At 40.6% G+C, this 20,623-nt stretch overlaps 1 protein-coding gene and 1 long non-coding RNA gene across 4 annotated transcripts; one reads left to right on the forward strand and one right to left on the reverse strand.

Moving 5' to 3' along the window:
• The first annotated feature begins 6,621 nt into the window (after window positions 1–6,621).
• On the forward strand, window positions 6,622–9,011 carry LOC306648859. The gene is made up of 2 exons (XR_013760513.1): window positions 6,622–7,332; window positions 7,529–9,011. It is a non-coding gene; the product is annotated as an uncharacterized lncRNA (long non-coding RNA).
• TAT (tyrosine aminotransferase) lies at window positions 8,753–19,131 on the reverse strand. 3 transcript variants are annotated; one of them, XM_079119258.1, is made up of 13 exons: window positions 19,011–19,131; window positions 18,759–18,923; window positions 18,278–18,524; window positions 18,024–18,128; window positions 16,064–16,131; window positions 15,039–15,197; window positions 13,715–13,853; window positions 12,949–13,001; window positions 12,087–12,239; window positions 11,380–11,508; window positions 10,953–11,036; window positions 10,131–10,229; window positions 8,753–9,781 (listed from the first exon to the last, which is right to left on the reverse strand). In XM_079119258.1, exons 3-13 carry the CDS (start codon window positions 18,510–18,512, stop codon window positions 9,641–9,643), a joined length of 1,365 nt encoding a protein of 454 aa, XP_078975384.1. In that variant the 5' UTR covers window positions 18,513–18,524; window positions 18,759–18,923; window positions 19,011–19,131; the 3' UTR covers window positions 8,753–9,640. The 3 variants fall into 3 exon arrangements, with proteins under 3 accessions (XP_078975384.1, XP_078975385.1, XP_078975383.1); XM_079119259.1 differs by lacking the exon at window positions 18,759–18,923 and having other exon boundaries at window positions 19,011–19,126; XM_079119257.1 differs by lacking the exon at window positions 18,759–18,923 and having other exon boundaries at window positions 18,980–19,126.
• Window positions 19,132–20,623: the final 1,492 nt, after the last annotated feature.

Consider the following 20,623-nt stretch of genomic DNA (forward strand, 5'->3'; position numbering starts at 1 on the left):
CCTGTTTTTAGAGTTACTGAGATATAATTCACCCATTTAAAATGCATAATTCTGTCGCTGGCTCTTTGCAATTCCCATAATCCATGGATATTTGTCACCGCCTGCAGCAACAACTTGCACGGGTCTTATGGGTGGTGGACTGGAAACTGAGGCACTTCTATCTTTCTCTTTAGTGCACTGCTTTCTTGCTTGTTTGTTTATAGAGGATAGAAGAAATGAGGTTTACTTGCTTTGAGAGGAGAGAGAGAGAGACTTTGCTTATCAGAGAGAAAGAGACTTTGCTTAAGAGAGATTTTGAAAGAAGGACAGGCTTTTCTTAGAGCTTAGAGGAAGAGAGACTTGCTACGCCTCACTTAAGTTCTGCTGCTTCCCACTGGTGTGTCCTGCATCCTGTGAACTAAGGGTACGTCTACCTAAGGTGGTTTAGTGATGCGTCTCAGTTCTCCATTCTGCAATCTGCCTTCCGCCGCTGCCTGCTAGCTGCTGTGCCGCTTTTCCCTACTAGCTGCTGTCACGCGTTTCCTAGCTGCTTTCGTGTTTGAGTCTTCTTCTACTGCTTTTCTGCTAATGGCTGCTGTCCATCCCTACTAGCGGCTGCTGCTGCCGCTTTTCCTACTAACTGCTTCCATGTGTGTCTTCTTCTACTGCTTTTCTGCTAATGGCTGCTGTGTCTCTGTCTCGCTCCACCTATGCTTATATCACCTCCAGGAGGCGGAGAGCAGGGCCATGCCTCTTATGCAAAGATTAGGCCAGACGCTCCGAGCAGGCAATTAGTGCTCGAGAACACATGCGCATACATTGTGTGCGTGGACGATAAAATCACCTGAGTGTGCTTATGTCAATTAACCTCCTCGCTGCCGATGTGATCAACATGGCACAGCCTCCAACATAATTCAATTGCTTTTAATATATCCAGGGTTGTGAAACCATCACCATTATCAATTTTAGAACATATTTATCACCCCAAAACAAACCCTCTATCCATTCACAATCACTCTCCATTCCCCCCTCACACCCTCACCCCCATCTCTAGGGAAACACTAATCTATTTTCTGTTTCTGAGTTTGCCTAATTCTGGACATTTGATGTAAACTGAATCATACAGTATGTAGTATTTTGGGCTGGCTTCCTTCACTTGATCTATCATGGTTCAACCATGTTATAACATGTGTTTGTAATGCATACCTTTTAATCTCTAATAATATTCCATTGAATAGATATATCATATTTCATTTTTCTACTCATCATATAATAGACATTTGGGTTTCTATTCGGGGGCTATTATAAACAAAGGGGCTATGAACATTTGTGTAAATATGTTTAGGAATGAAATCAGGATCAGGTATTATTTCACACAAAAAAATGCCATTGCAATTTTGATAGGGATTGCACTAAATCTACAGATGATTCTGGATATTACAGATATTGCAGACATTGCATTAGTCAGCTTTTCATTACTATGACCAAAATACCTGGCAGGAGCAAGTTAGGGGAGGAAAGATTTATTTCAGCTCCAAATAAAAACATCATGGTGGAAGGGCATGACAGAGGAAAGCTGCTCAGCTTATGGCAGTTAGGAGGTTGTGGGGGTGGGGACCAGGGATAGATACAATCCCAAGGCCATGTCCCCAGTAATCTACTTCCTTCAGCTAGGTCCCTCCTCCCAGTTTCCATTCAACTATCAATAGATTAAGCCATCAAATGAACCAACGTGCTAAAAAAGTTACAGCCTTTGCCTTCATGATCTAATCATTGACTAAAAGTCCCACCTCTCAACTTTGATGCATTGAGGACCATACTTTCCAATATCTGAGCTTTTGGGGACATTCCATATCCAAACCATAACATTCTTCCCTTGCCCCCAAAAGCGCATGCCCATTAGGCAATGCAAAATGTGTTAAGTTCATCTCTGAGAATCCCAGAGCCTTAACAGTTCTGGCGTTGCTCAAAAGTCTAGGACAAAGTATCTTACAAGACTCAAGGTGAATTCTTAGCTGTGAGCATCTGTGAAAAATAAGTTACATGGTCCCAATATATAATAGCACAGAGTAAGCATTCTCATTCCAAAAGGGAGGAACAAGGACAGAAAGAAGTAATGTGACCAAAGCAAGACTGAAATCCAGCAATGTGCACATTAAGTCCTGTAGCTTTAAGTTTGGCATCTAGGACACATGATGGTGGGGATGTGAGCCCCAAATGGTGTGGTAGATCCGCCCTTATGGCCTTGCTGGTTGTAGCCCACATGTGCTCTCTGTTGGGCTGTTTCTTCTCACTGCCTGGATGTGGCCTTCTTCAACAGATGTTCTATGTTCCTGGCATCTCTAAGTTCTTGGGTTCTTCATTGAAGTTTCAGTTTCATTTTCACAGCTTCATACACTGCCCTCTCAGGGGCCAATCACAGGAATTCCAACCCTGCCACACACTGCCTGGTCTCCCAAGCCTCCTTTTGAATCAGGGGAAGCCTTCATGATCCCCTAACTCTAACATTTTGTGTTCCTCTGAAACCAGCACCATGTGGATGATGCCAAGGTCTGCCACCAACTCAAACAGTAGCCAGGCCAGCCTGGACTATGGCTGCAGTAGTCTCTGAGTGCCTGGATGACTGAGCACAGTGAAACAAATCCTGGGGAAATATCTTTCTAATTTGCCCTGTGGCAGCAGGATAATCCTACAGTCTCTTCTTAAAGCAAAGTTTTTCAAATGAGTCTTCACTTTTACATCTTGGAGCCTATGAATGTAGGATCTTGCTGATTCCTGAGATGCCCTCAAGGCATCTTTCCTACTGTCTCTGTGCAAAGAACTTGGTTTCTCTTTAATGGCACTATTATATCTTCAGCAACCATACCTTTCTTGGCCCCAATTTTACATGAACTTTTCTGGTTAAACTACAAGTTTTTCAAATCTTTCTGCTCTGCTTTTTTATCCCAATTCTCACAGTAAACCTAGCCAAAAGCTACCAGCAATACTCATGCCACCACTCGAATGTTATGCTACCTTGAAATTTCTTCCACCCAATTAATTATTCCATGACCTTTAAATTCATCCTCATAGAAATTCCCAGGATATGTACAAAATGTACAAAAGTCCTTTGTCTGAATGTAACCGTGAATGGCCTCTAGTCCAGTTTCCAATAGAGTCCTCACATTTCCATCTGAAACCTCATGAGCTGGGCAAAGTGGCATACACTTGTAATCCCAGTGACTCAGGAGGCTGAGGCAGGAGGGTCCCAAGTTGAAGGCCAGTCTCAGAAATTTAGCAAGACCTTGCATCAAAATAAAATTATAAGGGCTGGGGACACAGCTCAGTGGTAAAGCACCCCAGCTTCAATCCCCAGTAATAAAAACAAACAAGAAAATCTGAATCCTTATGAGCACAATCTTTACTGTTCTATTGGCATTCTGGTCTTCTGAGTTCCTACCATAATTGCCTATTAAGCTCTGTCTACAACATTCTAAGGTTTTTCTCTAGCCTGCATCTCCAAACTTTTCCAAACTCCTCCAACAACCCAGTTCAAAATACTTATGAATCACATGAGCAGGTATAGTCACAGCAAAGTCCCCACTTCTGGTACCAAAATCTACATTAGGTAGGGTTCTCTAGAGGGACAGAACTAATAGGAATGTATGTGTACTGTTATAAAAAGAGATTTATTAGGGTGGCTTACATCATCAGAAGCTGAATAGTCACTCAATGGCTATCTGCACACTAGAGAACCAAAAAAACCAGTAGTTGCTCAGTATAAGAAGCTAGAGCCTCAGAGCAAGAGGAAACAATGATGCAGCCCCACCCAAGAATAGATGAATGGAAACTCCCCTGAGAATAGTTTCACACTGGAATAGTGAAAAAGCTGGAGTCTAACATCCACAGGCAAAGGCAGCAGCAATAGACACATATGCTCGAGAATTATAGAACTTGCATCTGCTGTGGCTTCCTCCCTCTTTGTGTTGCTTCTGAACCTCCAACCTATTAGACAGTGCTGCTCACATTCAGAGCAAATCTGTCCCTCAGTTTACTGTCCCACATGCCAATGTCTCTGAAAACACCCTCATAAACACACCCAGAAATCTCTTAATCCTAGGCATATCTCAACCCAATCAAGTTAACAATCCAAATTAACCATCACAGATATATTAACGATATTGTCTTCCAATCCCTGAACATAGGCTATTTATTTGTATCTTTTTCAGTTTCTTTCACCAACATTTTATAGCTTTCATTATGTAAGTCTTTCATTTCCTTGATTAGGTTGATTTTTAATTTTTTATTGTTTTGATGCTACTATTAAACTGTTTTCTTAATTTCCTTTGGGGTTGTTATTGTTAATGCATAGAAATGTAACTGATGCATATTGCTATGGTATCCTTCAACTTTGCTGAATTTGGCTACTCTTATAATTGTTGTGGAATATTTAGGATTTCCTACATATAAGATCATGACATCTCCAAACAGAAACTATTTCTTCTTTTCCAATGTAGAGACTTTTGTTTCTTTTTCTGCCTAATTGCTCTGGTTAGGACTTCCAATACCATATTGAACAGAAGTATTGAGAGCAGGTATCTTACCTTTTCCCTGATATTAAAGAAAAAACTTTCAGTCTTTTCTCATTGAATATGTTAGCTGTAGGCCTTTTATAGGTAGCCTTTATTTTGTGGACAATAGTGTCTTCTATTCCTAGTTGTTCAGTGTCTTTTTCATGAAAAGATATTGCATCTTGTCAACTGCTCTTTCTGCATCTGTGGAGATGATTGTATGTGTTTTTTGTCCTTCAGTTTCATAATGTGGTATGTTACATTGAGTGATTTTTATATGTTAAACCATCCTTGCATCCAAGGAATATAGATTACTTTAGGATGCTATTTTTAAATGCTACTGAATTTTGTTTGCTAGTACCATGATAATCTTCTTTTCATTGTTCTAATCTTAGTATAGGCACTGTCAAAGGAAACACTCTTGTGGCTTTATTTTTTAATGAACCATAACATGAAAATGCTTTAAATATTGATTATCAGGTTACTGTCTCAAGGAATGATAATTCAATTCTGTACTTGAAATATTGACAAATTCAGATAGCCATGTGCTAGTTCTACAGGTTTTTTGAGGAATTGGGCATATCTTCCTGCATAATATGCTTCAATCTGAATGTCAAAGAAAGCTTCTTGGGAAGGTATTATGAAACAGTTTGGCCAATAAGCTTCAGATTTGCATGTTCTATGACATATGAAATGTGTCTATAAACCTACAATAAATAAGTGTATGAGTAAGATGTTCCAGGAACTCCATTCTTCTCCAACAGATACAATAATTCAACCTTTACGGTAATTAAAATACAGTCCTTTGTATATAGTACATAGTGTGACAAAGAGTCTCTCCTTGATCAAACTCCAGCCAGGCTCTTCTGAGCCCTTTCTCAACTAGCCTCCAGGGACTTGAACAAAACACTAATGCAATTTCTAACAGCTCTAGGCCACAGCCCCAGGAGGACCTAGAGTGTTAGTAGGCTTTCTATTTCTGCGACAAAATAAGTTGAGAAAGTCAATTTAAAGGGAAAAGATTTCAGTTTTGGCTCACAGTTTCAAAAGTTTCAGTCCATGGTCAGTTGACTCCAAGGCAAAAACACCATGGCAGAAGGGCATGGTGGAGGAGAAAAGATCACCTCAAGCAGCTGAAATGCAGAGAGGGAGAGAAGTTGGAAGCAGAGAGAGGAGGAACCCTTCCAGGATATGACCCCAGTGATCTACTTCCTTCAATAGTTCTCACCTTCTACAGTTTCCATCCCTACACCAGTAATACAATCAGATTATTAATCCATCCATGGATTTATCCCAATGAGATCAGAAACATCATGATCCAATCACTTTCCAGAAGAGTCCCACTTCTGAGCACAGCTAAACTGGAGACCAAGCCTTCAACACATGAGCCTTTGGGAGAATTTCAGAGCCAACTATAACACCCAGGTCCTGCTTCAAGTGTCTGCCTGACAAAACTCAAGGTTGTCAAAAGAATTGACTATTCCAGCCACCACCTGAGACCGTGTCCCTGTCCTCCCAGCCCAACTTTCTTAATCTTCATCTTACAACAAACCTAGATGGATTGCACATGGACCAACCCCTTCTGAAGCAGGCTAGAGACCCCCCACCCAGAAGATCCTCACCATAATTATCCTTATTAACAGAATATCAGTAGATATTTCTGCAAAAGAGCTCAGTGTGATTAGAACTTCCTATTTCCTGTGGCTCTGTCTTGTAAGAGCGAAGTTTAACAACTGACTTGCTGATATTACTCCTGCTTTTTGTGGCAAGACGTATAAAACCTTAAAAAAACAGGTGTAGAAACTTTGCTGATATTGTTAACAAGAACAATTATGGTGAGGGTCGTGGCCTGCTTCGCTTCCTTCTTATTTTTTGTAATTTTTCATTGCCCCCATGCTGAGCCTCCTATTTCCCCATCCCTTCACTCTCACTCCCCTATTCCTTTACTACCACCTCTGCACAAACTTCAGTTCAGTTCATACTGGACTCTTCCCTATTGTAATAGTATACTACTGTTTAAAATCTGTCCTCACTTTAGTATCTGGCTTTATCTGTGATAAGACCATAAAGATGGATTATTTTCCCCCCAGAGGCAGAGGCAGCAGCTTCTTTTGGAAAGTAGACACATATTCAAGGGAGAATGCAGGCCATCTCCAGGGGGAGAGGGAGCCAAGCAGGATTCATTTTTCTGACTGAGTAGAGGTCTTACCATATGATAGGCACCGGGGACCGTGAGGGACACAATTCTTTGGAGACAAGTTCCAAAGGACCATACTTTTGGAAACTGACACCAGTTAAATGGATTTCGTACTTTGCTTCTCAATTCATTGGACTTACGGGGACTGGCCCGAAATTAGCAAAGATTAACAGGTGTTTACAAGGCTCAGGGATAATTTGTCAAACTCCTGGAAACCTTCTGCCAGAAGGGACCCAAACCAGGAGCACAAAAGAAGGAAACTCTCGCAACAGAGTTTAGTATACGGAGAAGCCAAAGGACAAAACAAAACTAAAGCCTCCACCTAAGAAAACCTGAGGCTCCTTAGAGCCAGGAAACCTCACCGCCCTCTGGGTTCTGCGCCTGCGCACTGAGGGAGCACCCCCCTCGTCCCCTCGACAGCGCATGCGCCCTATCCCCACAGCCGCCCGCCGCGCTTCTGCGCCTGCTCAGCCATGGTATCCTCCTGCCAGGTGTTGAGGGTTGCTAGCGAGGGGAATGGAACACTTTGTGCCAGCTCTTCTGTGGTTTTAGCAGTGAAATCACCTGATAGGCGGTGTTCCAGCACGGGTGAATTCTCAATATAGGGTCCTTGTCCCCGACCTTTTAATGCATTCTTTGTGTTATCTCATGACAGCTCAGATAGTATCCGCAAAGCAACTGGAAGTTAAATGTCAAGTTTGAAGCAGCCTCTGAAGGGGAGGAGTGGGAGGTTTTTTTACCTAAAGACACCCATGAAGTAATGGACACCTCAGATAGGTCGTCTCTCCTTTGACTTCCATAGGGCTCACGATTCTAAAGCTGAGTAATCGTTGGTTTGAAAAAAGGAAAAATATGCACGCACTCAAGACTCTTACATATGCACGGAAATTGTTCTTTATGTATGAACCAGCGACTGATAAGTGATTCATTCCCCAAGGAGGGAGGAAACTGGATGGCTAGAGGATGGAATGGGAAAGAAAGAGGGTGGGTTTGTTTGTATTGAATGAAATTTGTCCAGTGTGCATGTACTGCTTTTTAAATGTTTGAATGTTTATTTAACACATGTATCAAAAAGTAGATACCAAGGACATTCAGGAATTTAAGAGGGCTGAGCAGAATTCTTTTAGTAATTCTGGATAGAATTATCTATACATGGGAAGCTAAACTGTCTTGTGAAAACCACTGTCTTCCTGTTTATTTCTGGACAGAGATCTTTGGGAGGTCAGAGATAGGAGACAGGAAAAGAGAAACCAGGCATTTTTTGAAAATCTTTGGCAATGGCATACAGGAAACTGACATCTTTATCATTTCAATCATTGTATATTCATTTTGGATCTGCTGAAGAGCATTGAAAGACAAATGTTTGTGTGAATTCCCTGAACTCAAACATGTATTGGAGAGGGAATTTAATCTTTATTTTTTTAAAGGTAATTAATTAGAGGTTTCTGTCAGGGTTAAGGCCCAAAGTTCCTCTTTGCGTTAAGAAAACTTCCTTTGGTGAGAACTGTCCACACTGGTTTTGGTATAGTTCCATCCCCAACCAACCTTGCAAGATAATTTTGGGCTTCCCTTCTCTAAGGGAAGTGTTAAGGAAAAAATTAAATAGGCAACTGTACCTACGAGGATTTTCAGACGAAATGCTCATGCTGAAAAGATTCGAAACACCTCTCATTTGCCAGTCAAGCTGAACCAGTTCCACTTTGTTCTCACTTTGAGCAGTTCCTGGGTCTAGACAAGGGTACCAGAGGAGGGGATCCAAAAAGTTGAAAGTGTGAAGTTCAAGGCTAGAGGTTATAATTTGTTACCTTTGGGTTTGCCTTTTTTATAAGTAGGAAGCCGGAAGTTGAGCTCCCAAATAAAATATTCTAGGATTTGTGCTTCTTAAGTAACTCCAAAACCCAGTACATCTGTGAAGAAATAAATTCTACCAAGAAATAAACCTACTGGCTAATGTATCAATCTGACTGAGTAGCACCTGGAGATAGAAATTCCCCTGCAGAAGAGGAAAAACACATCACGGAGAAGTATACTTGATACAATTTATTTTAAAAAAGAAGAAAAACAAATAATTTATGTCCTTGGCAAAATAAAAGATCTAGTAATACAAATGCTTCTTAGAAAATATATGAAAAGATAATATAACAAACATTAATAAATCAATATTAACATCAAAGCAAAAGTGATAATGATTCTATAACAATGACAAGTGAGGATATTTTTGGCCCATACACAGCAGTATTTCTGGAAGGTCCTCTGATTCCTCCTTTCTCTTAAAATAAGATGTGGTCTCATTTTAAAAAATCCTGATGCACATAAACCTAAATTTAGGACACTGATCAATTAAAGGTTATTTATCTGCATCACAAAGTAATTGTTTACCAAAATAATTCTTGAAAATGTTTCTTTAAATGATCCTTCAAATAGCAAATTTCTAAATGCGTTTAGAATAAAACTAGCCAAATACATGTGTCTCTGTGGCAAAAGTGAGGTATACCTGAAATGAGGCAGTAACAGAGTTGGGCTTCTCTGGACAGTGTCCTTTCTTTGACTATGAGGAGAGTCATCTGCTCTCACAGTCTTGTTTCTCCCATCCTGAAATCTTATTTTTCTAGTCTTAACTGCTTTCTGGTAAATTTTGTTCACTTGGTACTCTCAGGAACAAAAGGAGGAAGTCATATGAGAGGGGGACAAATCAATGAACTATTGAGTCACTCCAGCCAAGCAGAGCGAGAGGAGAATCTGGGGTTCAGAGTGTGCATGTGGATGTGACCCAGGGAAAGCAGGAACAATCCTGAATCCCTGATGTGATGCTTTTGAGGCTTCTCTCCCTTTGGGGGCATCTGACTCACTGAGGAGCAGCAGAGCCCAGTCCAGTCCTCAGAAGGGACACGTCTTCAGGAGAATAGAGGAGGGTCTATTTGTCACACTCCTCCTGGCTCCCTTCAGTACATTGATAGTGCTGCTCACAGAACTCCTGGATCCGGCTGCACGCCTCCAGCATCATCACCTCGGGGACAGTGATGACCACTCGGAAGAAATTTGGGTACTCGAAGCACTGCAAAAATAAGAACACATTTTTTTCAAGGCAACTGAATCTGGTGTACCCTAAAACAGCTGGACTCTAATCATCAAGAGGCAGTGATGGCATTTCATCTGGGGTATCAGTTCATTCAGTTGCCATGACTAGGGTATTGATTCAGTAATTGAATTACTTCATCTTGAAATGGACTGTGGGACAAGCTTGGGGAGAAACTAATTTTAAATTGAAGTCATGAGACATGAACCATGCCAAATGAGAATATGCTTCGTTAGGGAGAAAAGATGAGGCTAGAACCCAGCTCAGAGAGTGCTCTGGGGGCTCTAGAAACTGTTGAGGGTGTCCTGAGAAATGCACAAGCTCTCACCGTTGCTGGGAGGCAGTGGACAGACTGCTCAGCAACTAACCGCTCTGTGAACTCCACATCATTTTCAAATTCTGGGAAGTGTTCCATCTCAATTCCAACCTGTACCAATAATAAAAGGGAGAGGCCAACTTATCAGAAGGAGGGAAAACAGGCCAATATCCTATGCCAGAAATGAGGGTAGGGACTACTTTAAAAGATATCTTGGAACTCTGCTACTGATAACTAAGATTCCTGGCACTTATGTATACATGGAATTTGTTGCAGGGAAGAGAGGATATATTTATAGTCATATTTTAGTTTGTTAGTTCCTTCTTGGCTATTGATAAATGAAAGGAAATAGAATGCCTGTGTTTCTCAAAGAGGTACAATGAGCATTAGGGTCAGGACATTCTTTATTGCATGGGACTATTTTACCCATTGCAAGATATTTAGCATTCTTTGCCCACATAATGGCAGTAGTACCCCTAAGTCATCTGGAAAACAAAATTCCCACACAGTCCAAAACACCCATAGGAGACCAGAATCCTTCCCAGTTGTGAGCTACACAGTAGCTTGTTTGCATCTTATAACTTCCCTGTATCTACACATAAAATGATTATCTATACAAAGTTTGAGAACTTTGAGGTTAAATTTTATCAGTGGGACAATTAAGAATAAGACAATTTCTCAACCGACTTGTTCAGGAGCCTAGCTCATTGCCTTTGGAAATGGGACACACCCTGCATGACCATCTGCTGCAGCCCTGCCTACTACCTTCCCATGCTTTACAACCTGCATGAATCTACTGCCTGTACCCCCTCTCTCTCACACACACACACTCACCATGAGATACATGGCTCCAGAAGGGCGGACTGGTTGAAGTCCAGGGATAGCAGCCAATGCCCCATAGCAGAGATCAGCATTGGACTATAAGAGGAAGTAAAGAGAAAATCAAGGATCAGTTTTTAAGTAAAAGAAAAACCACAACATTAAAGGAACCCTCAGTGAAGGCTGGGAACTTGGGTTTGATTTTCTGGCATAAGGAGTCAACAAGAAAAACTCTATCACTTGAAGTTCCTGGCCAGGAGCAGAGTGAATTACCAGAAGTGAGAGCGTGGGTAGTGTGGGTGTATTCTTATACGATGCCACTTCCGGACGCAGAAGTCCCGTATTGGAATGGTGCTCCATCTAGGAACATCCATCATTCCTAATTCACTGCTGGGGGTCTCTGACCCCCAAACTCCCCAAGAAGTCCACAGGCCACCCTTACCTTGAGGAAGCTTAGCGTGTTGTGGTAGAACTCTTGAGGGGTTCGGCGCAGGATGCTTTTCAGGGCTCCCTGGACAATGGTGCAGGGTCCCAAGATCCGCTGACTCAGCTTCACCAGCCCATCTCGAATCTAGAAGTACCCCCAAGAAATGCAATATTTACCCTTACTTGAGCATCCCTGTTTTGGGAACTCTTTTTCGGACCTATCAGGTTTTAATGCTAGGACGTGACGGTGCCTAATGACATCTTTAGAGCAGGTCACTGGGTCTATAGTGTAGCTCTGCCATACACCTGCCAGGTGACTGTAGGCAGATAATGTAACTTCTCTGGACCTTGTTTTTCTCAACTGTAAAATGGAGCAAATCCTAATACTAGCTTCATAGTGTTGTTGTGAGAATTAAATTAAAACAGTGTTCAGGAAGCACTGGTACATGGTACACTCTCGGGTACTATTAGCTGTTATTATGTCATTGTTTCCCTTTCTGCAGTACCAAAATGAGGTGGATGGAACTTCTTCACAGAGCCAGATATATGAAATCTAAACTTGGGAGGGGTATAACTATTTCCATCTTTATCTAGTATGTCTCCTGGTACTGTGAACTATAAAGCTAAGAAGAAAGAGGAAGGGGTCCTACCTCCTCACTGCTATGCATACAAAACAAATATATATCCTAAGTCACACACAGTATTGCACCACATAGCTCTCACCTCATTGCCAAAAATGTCTCTCCGGTCATGAATGAGGATCCAGCCCAACCTCCAGCCAGGAACCAGCCAGCGCTTAGCCAGCCCTCCACAGGACAGGATGGGGACATTAGTGCTGAGGGTGGCCAATGGTTCATATTTGCAATCTGAAAACACCTAAGGGAAAGAGATCTCTCTCTTACTTCTCTCTGAATCCCATCCTCCTACCCCTTTCCTTATATCTAGAGGGACCAGGATTTAGATTTATAGGCTCATTTCTACCCTGAAGCATGATCAAAAGGAATTATTCAAAACATTTAATTCCTTGTCTGGAAGCCTAAAATGAGTAAACTGACTCTATCCCCACAGTATGTACAACTTCATAAAGCCAACTCTGTGTAATTAGTGACTATTAGAATTCCAGATTTAAAAAATAAAATTCCTGAACCTAGAAATGTTGCAGAATGCAGACTGTCTGGATTTTGGAAAGGCTACACAATACATGTACCATACCTTATGAAACACTCCCAGAGCATTCCAGGGTAATCAAGAATATTAGTATTTTTGCCATTTTCCCTATACTCTTAAAAAATACATATCCATAAGTGGGATAAATAAAAATCTACAGATATCTTCATATCAGGTCAATTCAGGCTTTGCAACCAAATAAATTTCAAGAATCTTTGGATTTTCAAAGCTTTTTCAATATCAAAAACTCGCCAATAAGTCACGGGCCTATACATTTGTTAAGTGTACAAGGATGCTGAATTGCTGCATGGAAATGATTAGGAGTTGCTTCTGATTATCCCATTTGCCAATCTGAAAGGTCCCATAAAACAATTTGGGACTGAGATTACTTTAGTGATATATCCTGACTCAGACTCACCATGTCTCCATAGATCTCATCAGCTAAGATGGGGACACACTGCCTTGCAGCCACTGAAAATAAGAAAAATCATGCTGAAATAATTTTTAATGCAAATTACCCTCTCATTTAATATTCACCTACTCTTTTTTAATTTTTTATTTAATTTTTATTTCTTAGTTGTAGGTGGACACAATACCTTTAGTTTTATGTGGTGCTGAGGATCGAACCCAGGGCCTCACACATGCTGGGCAAGTACGCTACCACTGAGCCACAACCCCAGCCTCCCCTACTCTAATTATTGCTAATATCATGACTCTTTGTTTGGTCTTCCTCTTTAAGAACTACAATTTTTTTTCTGATACTCTTCCAGGCTGTGGAGTCTAAATTTGCCATTTAATTAACTAAATATTTCAAACCCTCACTTTCACATGATGGGACTGGCGATGCAGTGAGTACAGGTTAAGTATCTGTCCAAAATTCTTGGGACCAGAAGTGTCTCAGATTTTGTATTTTTAAATCTTTGAATATTTAAATAGATTTTTCAGGTCAACTTCCTAATCTGAAATCTGACAAATCCAAAAATCCAAAATACTCCAGGGATTTTTGGATGAGGGGTACTCAACCTGTTTCCTCTTTTTCTCCTTCTTTAGGCAGGTCCTACCATTCCAATGCCACACAGTGGACTGGAGACATCAGTGGACTTCCTCTCCCTCCAGCCCTGGCTTGGAACTTAGGAAAGGGTTCCATCATTCCAGGAAACTGCTCAATGATCCGCTGAACTTACCTGCTAGAATCTTCTGAAGATGACTCTTACTGAACACTGACCCACAGGGATTTGATGGATTGTTGACAATGATACAAGCTGTCTTTTCATCAATCAGAGATTCCAATTGTTTCAGGTCAATTTCCCAAGACTTCTCTGGCTGGGGAGAAAGAAAGGGTGAGACCAAGATGCTTCTGGAAGATTTAGGGGGAATATTCAACCCAAGGGTGCAGTGTAAATAACAAAATTTGTCTTTGACCTCAACCCCCACTGACAGACTCTTTTCTTTTCTCCTTTTTTTAAGAACTTTATTGTTATACATAGTAGTTGGGTTCCTTCCAACAAACCCATACATGCATGGAAACTTGTTTCAGTTCATAGCCCCTCCTTTTTTCCCTCCCCCTTTTCCCTTCTGTTCTCCCCCCGCCCCGTCTCCTTCCTCTACTCTACTAGACTTCCTTTCACTAGTTTATTAATTTATATTTGATTAGTTCTTTATGTTATCCTGTCCTTCCCTCCCTCCCCCTTTCCTTTATTTCACTCTAGCTTCCGAGTGTGAGAGGAAACATTGACCTTTGAGTTTCTGAGTTTGGCTTATTCCACTTGGCATGACATTCTCCATTTCCATCTATTTATCAGCAAATACTATTATTTCATTCTTTTTATGGCTATGTAGAACTCCATTGTATGTATAGACCATAATTTCTTAATTTTTTTAATTAAATTTTTTTTTATTTTTACAGACTGCATTTTGATTCATTGTACACAAATGGGGTATCACTTTTCATTTCTGATTGTACACAATGTAGATTCACACCATTCATGTAATCGTACACATACATAGAGTAATAATGTCTGTCTCAGTCCACTATCTTTCCTTCCTCCACCCTTTCCCACTCCATTTCCCTCTACACAATCCAAAGTGCCTCCATTTATACCATAATTTCTTTAATTCATTCATCTGTTGACAGGCATCTTGGTTGATTCCATAATTTAGCTATTATGAATTGTGGGGCTATAAACACTGAGATGGCTGTGTCTTTGTAGTATGCTGATTTTAGATTTTGGGGGGGGAAATACCTCAGAATGGAAAAGCTGAATCATATGGTGGTTCCATCCCTAGTTTTTGAGGCATCTCCATACTGCTTTCCAGAATGGTTGCACTAGTCTGCAGTCCCACCAACAATGTACAAGTGTACATTTTTCCCCACAACCTCACCAGTATTTAATGTTGTTCACATCCTTGATCATTGCCATTCTGCCAGACCCTTTTCTTTGAGGTAAGAGTCATAATTTTACAGGGTAGTAATTGAGCCTTTGAGTCTAAGTTTGAAAAGATGCTTACCAATAGGTTGTAGAGTTTGACCTCAATTCCCATAGATTCAGCCAAAGTCTTATACAGAGAAAAACCAGGTCTTGGAATGAGGATGTTTTGCCCTGGATTGGCCAACACAGCTAAACAAAGTTCAATAGCCTGACTACAGCCACTTGTCAGAATGACATCCTGTGAAGATAAGAAAAAGTTAATTCTGTAATGGGTTCCAACAGTCACAGGAGAAAAGAACTGGTCGGATGGGTGAGTTAGGAGCAATGATGAACTTATTTCAAAAGTTGTAAGCAAAATAGTAAAGACTATACTAAGCCAAAACCAAAAGAAATTACTATGTTTATATATGCCCATACCTAAATGTTGTTGAAAATGTTGGCCACTTGAAAGAAATAAACAAATCATTCTTAAAAGGGTAAGTTGGCTATGACTCAGCCAGCTTCCACAAAAATCCTTGGACTGACCTGGGCATTTTTGGCCTGGTTGTTTACTTAATTTTGGCCAGAGACTTAAAGTCTGGCTCTTCTCTGAAACACAGATGAAGGACACCTCTCATGTTAGGAAATGTCTACCCCACACAGCAGATGATAGATGGAAGAGCAGCATTTAAACTGATCACGTCATCAATTCAGTATGCCATTGGGATCTCTATCTTTCTTTCTGAATGCCCTAGGTGACTGAAGGAAGCTACAAATTTAAAAGATCCTATTGGCAACATTTTTAAATTTAATTATTTGGTATTTGTGAGTTGTTTTACAATGGTCTTTCACATAGCATCAGATCTAGGGTACCCTCTGGGTCCTTTGAGCCTCCTTGTGACAGACATCCCAGAAGTTAGAAGAGACTGTAATGTCATTCTGTAATGACATTAAATATAAGCACTGATTAGTGGTCCCAACTAATTAGAAGTCCTCAAATTGCTAAAAGGAAATTATCCTGAGTTTCCCTGACCTGGACAATTACTCCTATAAAAACAGAAACAAGAAAAGGGGGTACAGTTTACCCTAAACTGCTTCCAAGGTGGTACCTTGCCTAAGGCTCACCTTAGCTTCCAATGGTGCCTTGGGACAGTGGAAGTAAGAAGCAACCTCCTCCCGACTGGACAGGTATCCTGAAAGAAGAGCAGGGAGAGGAAGCTGGAGATTTTTCCCCCAACTGACAACTGTGACCTAGAGGGTCAACCTAGGCTTCAATATGCCTCCTGCCCTTACTCACAGAAAGCTTAGCTCTCAGACACTATAGAGAAAGGCGATTAACTGATATTTTATATCTTAAAATTTTAATATACACACAGATTTATAGTCAATAACAAGAAACAGCTTCCTAAACTATAAAATACTCTGTGCAGTCTTGACTACTGTGATTATGTTTTGTTCTCTAAAAGATAAAAGATTTCAATTATTCCTAAGTCCCTTACAGGAACCATAGTTTTTGAAAAGTTGTCATCAATGCATTCAATACATGTGGTCCCTTTTAAGATTTTTTTATATTATATGTTTATAAGTTTTTATACAATTTTTTTTCTTTTAAATCAGTTTCTTATACAATATTTCCAACTTTGCCTTATAAGGCTGAAGTTTTGACAGTTTCATGCCCATTGTATAATATTTTGCAAAGCTGCTATTCAAAAAGACAACATTTCATGTTTCTTCATTGAATAAAAACAAGGGTCACTTGAAATTATGTAAATAAGCTCTTCATTAAGAATGAGAAAAAGCAAATTCCTAGATATACATTATTGTCTATATTTCCTTTGGCATGAGATGTTCAGATCCTCTGAGTGTTTGTCAAATGGGGGTTGGGTTTTGGTTTTCTGGGTTGGATCAATTCCCTAATACTTGGATATTACAGTCAGAAACTGTAATTACATTACTTTTGTGTTGGTTTTTGTTGTTTGAAATTGTCTGATATGTAAGTAACCATGCTTCTTATACCTCTTTGAAGTGGTATAAGAAGTTTGTTTTGTTTTGTTTTTGTGGTACTGGGCATTGAACTCACACATGCTAGGCAAGCATTCTAACACCCAGCTGCTACGTCCTCAGCCCTTTCTTTATTTTATTTTATTTTTTTTTTTTAGATTTTCACTAGATCTTTTTGTTTTTATTATAAACAAATGGGATACATGTTGTTTCTCTGTTTGTACATGGTCAGCCCTTTCTTGTAAATTTTATTTTGATACAGTGCATCACTAAGTTGCTGAGGCTGACCTCAAACGAGATTCTCATGCCTCAGCCTCCAAGTACCTTTAAAAGGTGTGCATCACCCATGCCCAGTGTGAAGCAATTTTAAAATCAGATTTTAACATTTAACTGGATTTTTATTCTGTATGAAGAATATGTTCCCATGTACACATAAACACAGTGTGCAGCACTGACAGTAAGAAATCACTTATTTTACCAAAACCTTTTGGGCAGAAATTTTTAACAAATACAGAACATTAAATCTAAATAGGAGAACTTTCTATTGGAAAAACCTTCTATCTTTCAGCATGGCTGCCCATTCTGCCCAGTGAGTGTGTGTGTGTATGTGTGTGTGTGTGTGTGTGTGTGTGTGTGTGTGTGTTTTGACCTTTCTACCCTAAATAGTTAAATTGCATTTCAATGTGATCAGGATCACTGTGAAAATAAGCCTTTGCTATAGAGAGAAGGAGAAATAAATTAAAGGAGCTACTTACATAGGGCAGTAACTTAATGTAGGACCTAGAGGACTCAGCAAACAAGCAGGTCCAGCCAGACTCAAGGCCTTTCTATTAGAATTAGTGATGATGGGGTAAGAGCATTATTTGAGAAATAAGCAAGTTCGAGAGTCAAGAGGGAAGGGACCAGCATGCCCAAGGAAGCCCAGAAAGAAGTTAGACCTTGATGACTTGTGTTGAAGCATCTGGAGCATGACTTTTCCCCAAATCCAAAAGGCTGTTTAGTCTAGAATTGCTGGAAATGATTTCCTATTAAAAGAGCACCAAACATTTGAAAGCCACCAGGCATCTTCTCAGGAGGAGCTTACCAATGGATGGGGCATAGCCATTGTATTTTCCAGAGTCCAGGGCATCTTTCATGGCTTGTGTAACTTCCGGATCAGTAGGTAGGTTTCCAAACACAGTTGGGTCTCCTATTCACGAGACGGAAAAAAACAAAAGGAGCCCAGAAGTTATTCTTCCATGTTCAGTACTCAGATTCACCCTCTACTAACATCTTCTCCAACCAGCCATGAGGATTGGAGGGACAATACTGCCACTCCATCAAGTGTCCCCAACTCACCAATGGACAGAGAAATCATGGTTTTGTTTGGATTAGGCTTCACCTTCATGCTGTCCACAATGGCCCGGATGGGATTAAAAGTTTTGTCAGACATGTCAGAGGGCCTCACAGACCATCTGGCCTTCCTGCCTTTCATTTTTCCCAGTCCGGAGCTTCTCCCACTGATGTTGACACGCACATCCAGAACCGGGGAGAGGTTGCCGTTGCCATTGGTCTGAATCATGTAGGGGTCCATTGCTAGTGAAGCCTATGAGAAAAGAAGGGGTTACCTGTGAGGCATAGCTGGGGTGGGCAGCTACTTTTGAACCTGAATATCAGGGTGACTTCACTGGATGTCTCTTTTCCAAACATTTTTGTTGCTTTCTCTTATAAAGTAGCTTTATTATAAATAAGCAAAGTTGTAAGTCTTTTTGCTGAGATGGAAAATAAAGCCAGAACCCATTCTACAACATCAGCAGAGCACATTTGGTTGAATATTTACCTACTGTTTAGTAGGATTTGCTGCATACAATTTTAATCCCTGCAAAGGCATAATGATGCTCTGAGTAAAAATGATACATCATCAAAGAAAAAGTGCTCTCCTATTTCCATGAAAAAACAATCTGAGAAAGGGTCTCCTTAATTCTTTGACACTCCATGTCTGGCCCTGTTTGGAAAAAGATGTTAACATGTGGGAAAGAAAAATGTGAGCATCCTGCTTACCACCACCCTATCACCAAAGCTTGGGGTTTACCTTCCACACACAGGGGACGCAGCCTCCAAGCAGCCAAACCTGAAAGCTCACCAGTTCTCTGACAAGTTATTGTGACAATGAACTCAGGTACAAATTCCGACTCCTAAAATAGTCTCCACTAATGGGCGTTGAACCTGAAACTTTTATGCTATTGGTTAGGGGTAAGAGCTACGTTCTCGCGTGGGCCTCTCTACTCCCCTCCCCTTGACTGTTTCTCACCCCTTACCCTGCTGCCACCCTCCAATCCGGAAAATGTCCTCACTTCAAACATCTGGAATTCTCTGTCAATTCTTTCCAGGCACTGGGTCAGGAGTTTCAGAAAACTGCCAGAGGGCAGTTATGATGACAGTAGGTAATTTTTATTAAATCTCTTTTGTTACAAAACATCCTATTAAAATTTTAACAGTACAGAAATATATAAAGTAAAAATGTAAGAGTTCCTTCTTGCACCCCTCTACACTAAGCTCCATTCTTCTTTGGGTGGCAGGGGGAGTGTAAGGCATTTGGCTCTTTCTGTCATTCACCAAGATAGATGATGGATTAAGATAGAGAGACACAGATGCGCACTTTCATAGAGTTTCAAAACAGATGGAATCATGTTCTACAACTTGTTTGACAAGGTCTTTATTTCTTGTACCCCTTCCTTATCGGTCCACAAAGTTTCCAACTCTAATCAGAGCAAAGGTGGACAGTTAAAATAAATGGTCACTCATCAACTACCTGAAAGGTACAGGTTCTCTAAGGTAGCCAAAACTTGTACAATTTTATCCTTCTATGTAGGTAAAGCCTCCTTCATTTACCAGCTGTAGTATTATTGGAAGACTATATACAGATGGCATCTACAAAACAAAAGCAAAGCCCATGGTCCTCAGCAGGAAACACGACATTCCTGTGAGCCTATGAAAAATATCATTCACTCAGGGATTAAGATGAGACTCAGTGACTCCCCGGGCTCAGACCCTGTCTTTTCATTTATTTGGACACAAAGTTGGTACGTAGGTTCTTTCTTCTTCATCTAACTTTTCAGTGATCTGAGTCTCTGCGATCTGTATTCTGTCTTGAATAACCTTGTGTTTTTCTGGAACTTCCATTTCTTATCACTTTCCAGAATTTGTACAATGCTTCCTCTTCCCCATTCCAGTGAAGCAAGCAGTTACCACCTCGTTTTAGCAAAGGAGATGCAGAAGCAACAGGTGAGGACAGGATGCTTTCATTCGAAGAGAACGTAAGTTCTAATACTGGAAACCCTGAGCTCACTATCCTCTGTCTCAAAGGCAAATGTATAGCCGTGTCTCAGGAACATCCAAAGACAGAAGGAAAGGACTGGTCAGCTCTGGCATTTGCCACCCTACACCAAAAGTGCCCTTGTAGACAGGAGTATACCTCACAGTCTAGACAGGATTGCACTTGGTAGAATCACTAACAGTGAGAACATGGTATTGTTTCCAAACAACATAGATTTTTTGTGTGTGTGCAAGGGATTGAACCCAGAGATGATCATCTACTAAGCCTCTTCCCCAGCTCTTTTTAGTTTTTTATTTTGAGCAGATTCTTGCTGAGTTGCTTAGAGCCTCACTAAGTTGCTGAGACTGGCTTTAAACTTGCAATCCTCC

This window comes from Sciurus vulgaris (assembly GCF_902686455.1).
Source record: "Sciurus vulgaris genome assembly, chromosome: 17".
Lineage (NCBI taxonomy): Eukaryota > Metazoa > Chordata > Mammalia > Rodentia > Sciuridae > Sciurus > Sciurus vulgaris.